We start from the raw sequence: 7,500 nt of genomic DNA, 5'->3' as shown, positions 1-7,500 counted from the left end.
TCAAACTTTACCATCAAGAAGATAACAAATCTCTTGGAAACTGCCAACATAGTACCAGCTTGTAACCAAGGTTTGATGAAAAAATATATACATATATTTGCGATATCATAACAAATTATTATTGCTTGATCAAACTTTACCCACGTGCAACTTTCAGGAGGAGGTTGTGTCATGACTAAAGTTAGCCAAATTCAGCGACTGGAAACTGGCAACCAAATCTAGGGAAACGGAAAATAACTCCTTAAAGAGGAAGAAAGGTTTGAATAAAAGGAGGCAGAAAGATAAAAGATTAAATGTGGATTGCAATTGTGATTTTTGCAAACTGTTCAGTCTAACAGGTTTTTAAAGTTTACTCTCTGTTGTTTGAAACTAAAATTATGTATGCTCGACAGACATTGCATTTCGTCATAAAGCTTTGATTTGTGTGGTTTCAATTTAAGTAATTTTTAGGTTAACGTTAAGTTGGATACCGAGTAGGGGCTATTAATTAATCGGGAACCTGAACCCTTTAACGTACTGGAACGTTCAAAAACAGAGAGAAAAAGTGATGTGGAAGAGGATTGCTCTTTGGACCCTTCCGTTGTACTCATAGTTTCACAAAATGACAAAAAAATAAAACTTTTGGTAGAGCTCGAGTATTGTATCCTTTTTCTTGGTAATGAGTTATTTCATGTTTCGTATAGTGGTATCACGTACAGTTTCTTTCTTTGTGCCAAAAAACAGTCTTCATTGCCCGTTTGTGATTACTTGACAAGCAATTTTCTTTCGTGATGTTCTTCGCTGAGAAAAATTATCCTTTCATAATGTTTTTCCTTTAAATCTGGTCAATACCTTTGCTTTTGCTTTTGATAGTGGAACTGCACCCATATTTGGCTCAGCCAGAGCTTGTAAAGTTTTGTGCCAGCAAAGGTGAGTGTCTGCGTGTGTATGTGTGAGTGATCTTTTTGCATGAATAAGTTGTCAAGGTCCTCAAGGTGTTATGGCCGAGTATGAGTCCTGTAATTATTGGACAGACACCAAATGAAAATTAAATCACATCCGAGCGAATGAAATCTTGAAACTGTTTCTGTTGTTGTTGTTTTTTCAATTCACAAAAAAACCAACATTACATTTACTTACATTCCTTACAAATGCTAACATTAATAAAGTTAATTAAGTACTAACATTTACGTAAAAGAAAAAAAAAATGAAAAAAGCAAATAACTAAAAGAGGAGGAACAGGATCTTGTACGTCCCTCCCTTCCCTTCTTTTCTCTGCGTGTCTTTTATTGAAAGTTCACTCAAATGTTTCTTTTATTACACGTGTTGAAAGAGGCGAAAAACTGAATAAAGACCTCTATTTTGGGGATTTTCTTTTTTGAGACGGGAAAACAGGTGTACATGTGTGAGAACTGCAGACTGCCCACAAGTAGCGCTGATAAACACTATTTAAGTCTAAGCACCCATTTCAAATAGCACTAATAAACAGTATTTAAGTCTAAGCACCCCATTTAAAAACGGTTAGCTAACTTTCATTAACTGTGATTTAGCTAGGGTTAGTCTGCAGTCTGTGGTCTGCAGTCTGCAAGTGTCAGACACCGCGGGAAAACCGAATTGCTAAGAAAAAACCGCCCAAAACCAGAACCAAAATTTCATTGCCAGATTTTCTTACTACTATTATGGTGCCCCGCGCGCGCGCCTGGAACTCCTCTGTTACGATTATGTCTTGGGGTCATTGAATAGAGAAACAAAGTTTAGTGGTACTTACGGTCGATTGCGCCCCACGCATCAGCTGAGGGAGATGATAAGTAAAAGAAGACCAGCGTAAAAGAAAGAATGGAAGCTAAATAAAACTTTCTTGTTTCGTTACAGGTATTGTTGTGACTGCTTATTCTCCTCTGGGGTCACCTGATCGTCCTTTTGGGGACAAATCTAAGGAACCAATTTTGATGGAAGATCCGGTGTTGAAGAACATTGCTGATAAACACAACTCGACAATCGCTTTGGTGAGTTAATTAATTTCTTTCAATCGTTCAGTACTTTCAACCATGCTTACGTTCAATTACTAAATGTAAATAAAATGTAAATAAATGTAAATGCTTTGTTATAGTGGAAGTGCACTTTGCTATCAAGCTATTGTAGGTCACAGGCACCCCACTTATTTTGAAAGGAACTACCAATCAGTGTTAATAAGTAACGCCCTCCTCATCACCTCTCGTATAGACGGGAGCTACCAATCAGTGTTTCCACATAGATGGTTACTGGAGAAGAGACAAGGTTAACATGGCATCTTGAAGGGGGCGGTCTGTTGTACTGTTGGGACTAGTAGATAGTGTAAAGCGCTCGGCAGAGTTGTCACGAGAGGTGTTGGTAAATGACATGTTCACCTGTAAGAGAAGCTTCTAAACGCTCTCCAGAGTTCAAAATGTCATGAAAAGTCGCGTAGTTTCTTTGTTTTAGTACAACATAATTGCCGTGAAAACGATCTTAAGACCATTTCATAGCATCTTTAATTGTTTTTTTTGTTTTTAACCTATTAGTGGTATTTTTCCACAGGTTGCGTTAGCCTGGGGAATCAAACGGGAAACTCCAGTGCTTCCCAAGTCCGTCTCAGAGAACCACATCAAGGAAAATATAAAAGCTTTAGATTTAAAACTGGACGAAGATGACATGAAGGCGATTGAAAACATTGGTGTGCGTTTCAGATACCTAAACCTGGCTTGGATGTATAAGCCGGAAGAAGTTCCTGCAGATTTGTGGGACGGTGAAGAGTGAAAAAGGATAAACGAAGAAAGCATAAACAAATTTTCAAACTGTCATGTGAATGAATCATTAAAGTCAACATTTGTGAATAATATATGTCTACTGTAAACCGTAAGAACATGCAACGCGATAGACCGACATTCTTTTTGCTCTCAACGCAATTTTATAACCTGGTGAAGACCTAGATTTGCCACAAGATTTTGGACACTGCGCCCCAGGTCTTGTGGCAACAGAGAAAATAAGGGAAATAAAAATCATAGCCGTCGATTGGATTTGAACTCGGAGTTTCAACTCTAGAAGTACCGCTTCTTTCCGCCTCACCACTAAAGATCAAACATCGCGCCCTTAAAAAAAGATTTAAGTCTCCCATAGTATATCATTGCTGAATAGTAATTAGGCCTAACTTAAATTAACTAGGCGTAAGCTTTGATCTTAAACTGTTTAGCTTTGTCGTGAAGTTTGGTAACCGACCTTTTGCAATTTGTTCCCGAGTGATCATACAGCATTATCAAATAGTGTTTAAAATATTGTCCCTGAGCAGTTGTTAGCGGTGTGATGAAGTGGTTAGGTGACGGGCCAATCAATATTCCCAGGCTCGAGTCCCATGTCCATATACTTGGGTTGTTCATATCAAGCTTTCAGTCTTCTAAACTAGGAATTAACGACAACCATAATTCAGAGGTGGAGAATGGATGTTGGCTTTACAAGATGGCGGCTAAAATGGCCACAGGTTTCCATGAGTCGAGTAACAGCGCAAGCATACGTCACGAATAGACCTTATTCACGATGGCTGCCATGTTGGATTTGCTATTATCATGCAAATTAGCTACACACTTCTGAGGGGGCAAACAACACAAGTTCGAGAGGTTATAACGAACATTTTAGCCACATAGATGATTTGTTTCACGTTCATTGAATGTTTATCACCTAAGCAGTAAAAAAGAATGACTACACAAGTTACTTCGATGTTATTTTAGCGAAAAATGAGCAGATAACGAAGTAGAAAGTCAAATTGTCAAAAGCAATCAAAAGATATAAAATTATTATAAAAGGTACTTAATTCTAAATACTAAAATGAACTTTAAGCAATGTTATTTCAATATTTCGACGAGCCGATTTTGCGCAATTTACCCTTTTTCCGATGTTTGCCCCCCAGCATAACACATGGCTAAGTTGCATGACAATTTGAAAACCAACATCGCGGCTATCGTGAATAAGGCCTATTGCTCGAAGACTTGTTCCCAGTCGTCTTTATAACGCGAACAGTTGTGACAGACTGGGCACAAGTCAGTAGGTATGTACATGCTTTCGCAAACGTCGTTTCTCTTGCAGCCACTCTTTTTATCGAAAGTCACTTCCTAATAAGATCATTTTTTAGGGTGGCTGATGCCAGACGAAATGTTTTCGCCCAATGAAACGAATTTTAGTTTCGCAAAGTATCGTCACGAAATCTCGATACTTATTCGTCCCCTGCTATCCATGTTCAGGTTTTTCGCAGTTAGGACGGGAAAGAAGTGACGAATTCGATCGATAGACTATTTCGCAAGTTCCTAGTGAATCCTGGGTGTTCCCAGTCCCTTGTGAAGACAAGCGGGCAGTAAAGGGGCTCATTTGAAATTAATTTTTCAGTGCTTGTCCCCACAAGGGACTGGAATGACCCAGGATTAACTGGGAACTTACAATTAGCGAGAAAGTTTAGTCATTCAAACTTCTGTTCTCTTGTAAAGAGTGTAACGGTACTAGTATTGTTGTTCCGCTTTGTTTACTTTCAAAAGAGGAAATATTGTCATAAGGCTATGCTTCTTGTGTTCTGCTCAGACGGACCTTTAATTCTATTATCAGGAGCCCATCTGGAGCGTGCAACTTCCATACAGCGTCTGTGAAACGGCGTTTTCACAAGTAAAAAAAAAAAAAACTCTGTCATGGGGATACGTTGGCACAACAGCTAAAACCAGTTACAGTCAGTGGTCTCAAGCGATAAGCACATCAGTCAGTGAAATTATGGCACCTATTACTGAAACACCCCTGGCTAAAACTACGGTGGGAAACCCCTAGCAATCTCCGGCAAAAAATTAACATTCCACTCAAACAGGCCTTGAGCTTCTGGCTTACTCTTTAATTGAGTGGCCTTTAAAACTTTTCAAACGCTCACACATCGATCTATAAGCGAGAAATGAGGCTGCAGCATGACGTTAAAGGCTTAATACAATCTCTCTTTATTTTATTTTATTCTATTTATTTATTTTTTTGACAAGAAGTTGCGGGTTCATCAAGAATCTATTGCTCTTCTCTTGTGTTCATAGAGAAATAACCCGTCGTTTTAGTCCTCTCCATCCCATAGATCTTTAGGAATTTCATCCGGCTTGAACATCCAATTTATTTTGATGTACCGATAACGAACTCCAATGTTTTTAATCGCTTCGATATCGTCATCATCTAGCTTCACGCGAAGTGCTTCTAGATTCTCTTTCAGATGATTTTCAGAAACAGCTTTTGGAAGAACTGGAACCCCGCAAGTAGTTCCCCAAGCTAAAGCAACCTGGTGAGAAAATAAAAGAATAAATGAAAAAAGAGAGAAATTAAAATATCGAAGAATGAATTTCTAGGGAAGGCAAATGAAGTGGTATTTGGAACCGGAGGTTGGGTTACATCTCGCATCGCATCCACATGCTTCAACGTAAACTAAGTACAGAACTACCACTACTTATAGTACATTACAGTACCAAGTTCGAAAAAAATGAAATGTGCGAGATCAAGTGTAGAGGAATGCTAGAGATTTTAATTATTGTTAAAACAGTAAGATTAACGTGAAATGCCCTGTTGGAGTCCGTCTTCAAGCGAATCTGACTTCTACTTATATTGGCGTAAAAACCTTACCAGAGCGACTGTTGTCGTGTGCTTTTTGGCGATTTCCTTCAGAACTGGGTCATTGAGTAGGACGGGAAGAGCTTCCTTGTTAGGATATGGTCGATCAGGTGATCCCAAGGGCGAATAAGCGGTGATTACGATGCCTGAAAAAAGAGATCGGTTCATTTTATTGCATACAAGTATGAATTTCGAGAAATGAATGAACAAACGAAAGAGTCAACGAACGAAAAAACGAAGAAACAAACGGACGAACGAACGAACAAACGAACGGACGAACAAACGAACGAACACACGAACGAGGATGAACGAACGGATGTACAGGTAGCAGGTAAAAGAGATACTTTTAAAGTGGTACTATCATCAAAAAATCAAATCTTTTTTTTCTTTGGATTTTAAAACTATGTTAACTAAACAGTAAGTTTTAAGCTTTATTTCAAAAAGACACTTGCTTATTTTAATTTCGTATTAATTAAATACGAGTGGTTATAATGGTTATAATGGTCCTCCATAACTAACCTTAAAATCTTGAGAGAGCTGGATCGAGGAGAATCATTTCACTGCAATAGGCCACTTCGGAAAATACCATAATGCTCTTTGTTTGTCCCCCCACATTTTGCATAAGCATTGTTTTTGTTTTCTCTTAGGGCCGCTGTAAGTCCCAAGAGAAACTGGAAACAATGCTTATGCAAAACAAACAAAGAGTATTATGGTATTTTCCAAAGTAGCCTATGTGTTTGTAAGCGACTGAATTAATATACAGCACGGGAGCTTAAGGATTTCAGATTTTTAAACTCGTGTTTTGCATTCATAATAAACTACGTTTACAAGCTGAAATTTTCAGCCATTGAGTAAATGACGTCACTTTCCCTAGATCCAACCCTCTCAGGTCCAATTGGTCAGTTCCGAACGTGAGTAACGGTGGACCGTGAAATCCAAAACTTACACTCAAAGTAAACAGCCTTGGGATAAAAATCAAAGCTCAAAAGCAAACACACTTTCAAAATCTAAAGAAAAAAAGGAAGTGATTTTTTTTTATCACAGTACCACTTTTCAGACAATGATTGTGCACCATGCTTCGAGTTAATTCGATTCTTGATGAAGAAGTTATTCTCATCTATTCTTGAGGATGCTTCAGGAAACAAATGGAAACTAAAAATTAATGATACTCTCTACTGTTTAAAGAAAGATCCTCAGGTATTACTTTCATTAGGCAGTTTTTCAATAGGACATTTGCATGATGACGCCATATGACTACAAGTACCAGAATCCTTCAGGTTTCGCTTGTCTCATGTTAATTAGAGCTATTGTTATTTTTACCCCACTGGGAATAAAAAATTTAAATATGAAAAGAAAAACAAACTGAATAGGCCTTTTGCAACTAACGATCACATGGTACAAAATCCGCCATGCTGGAGGGCAAGCTCATTATTATTCCCCCACTGGGACATTAAAACAAAGAGACCTGAACCAGTCAAGCTTGACTTGCCTTTGTTTTAATGTCCCAGCGGGGGAATAATAATGAGCTTGCCCTCCAGCATGGCGAATTTTGTACCATGTGATCGTTAGTTGCAAAAGGCCTATTGTGGTAGTTGTAGCCAAATGACGCCATCGTGAAAGTTGCCTATTGAGTGTCGTAAATTGTAGAGTAACAACTCTAAACAATATTGAAACGGGAAGCGCGCCACAACTCATCAGAATTCGAACCAATTAGCTTAACTTCTCTAACCGCAGGAAAATTCAAGAAAGTTGAGATTAAATCTGGTTTTGGGTTTCATTGGTTAAAACGTGACGCGTTGCAATCACCTAACAGGGATCTTAAGATCTACGACGGCGACGTCGACGCAAACGTCACCTCAAAATAGAACTTTGCTCTTGTAAAAGTCTTTCGCG

General features: G+C 38.5%; 2 protein-coding genes across 3 annotated transcripts in view; one reads left to right on the top strand and one right to left on the bottom strand.

The window, feature by feature from the left end:
• The window catches only part of LOC137996662 (aldo-keto reductase family 1 member B1-like), an 18,912-nt gene extending 16,078 nt beyond the window's left edge, over positions 1 to 2,834 (top strand). The window contains exons 6-9 of the mRNA XM_068842181.1: positions 1 to 70; positions 853 to 909; positions 1,852 to 1,985; positions 2,536 to 2,834. The exon at positions 1 to 70 is cut by the window's left edge and continues 48 nt beyond it. Coding sequence (XP_068698282.1) covers positions 1 to 70; positions 853 to 909; positions 1,852 to 1,985; positions 2,536 to 2,754 — 480 coding nt within the window. The 3' untranslated portion in view covers positions 2,755 to 2,834. The remainder of the gene's footprint in view (positions 71 to 852; positions 910 to 1,851; positions 1,986 to 2,535) is intronic.
• A 2,112-nt stretch (positions 2,835 to 4,946) lies between these two features.
• The window catches only part of LOC137994468 (aldo-keto reductase family 1 member A1-like), an 11,455-nt gene continuing 8,901 nt past the window's right edge, over positions 4,947 to 7,500 (bottom strand). For both annotated transcript variants that reach the window (XM_068840045.1, XM_068840046.1), the window contains 2 exons: positions 5,620 to 5,753; positions 4,947 to 5,281 (listed from right to left, as the gene is read on the bottom strand). In XM_068840045.1, the coding sequence (XP_068696146.1) occupies positions 5,063 to 5,281; positions 5,620 to 5,753 (353 nt within the window). In that variant the 3' untranslated portion in view covers positions 4,947 to 5,062. The remainder of the gene's footprint in view (positions 5,282 to 5,619; positions 5,754 to 7,500) is intronic.

Source organism: Montipora foliosa, chromosome 3 (genome assembly GCF_036669935.1).
Source record: "Montipora foliosa isolate CH-2021 chromosome 3, ASM3666993v2, whole genome shotgun sequence".
Taxonomy (NCBI): domain Eukaryota; kingdom Metazoa; phylum Cnidaria; class Anthozoa; order Scleractinia; family Acroporidae; genus Montipora; species Montipora foliosa.
This window is presented reverse-complemented; position numbering and strand designations above follow the sequence as displayed.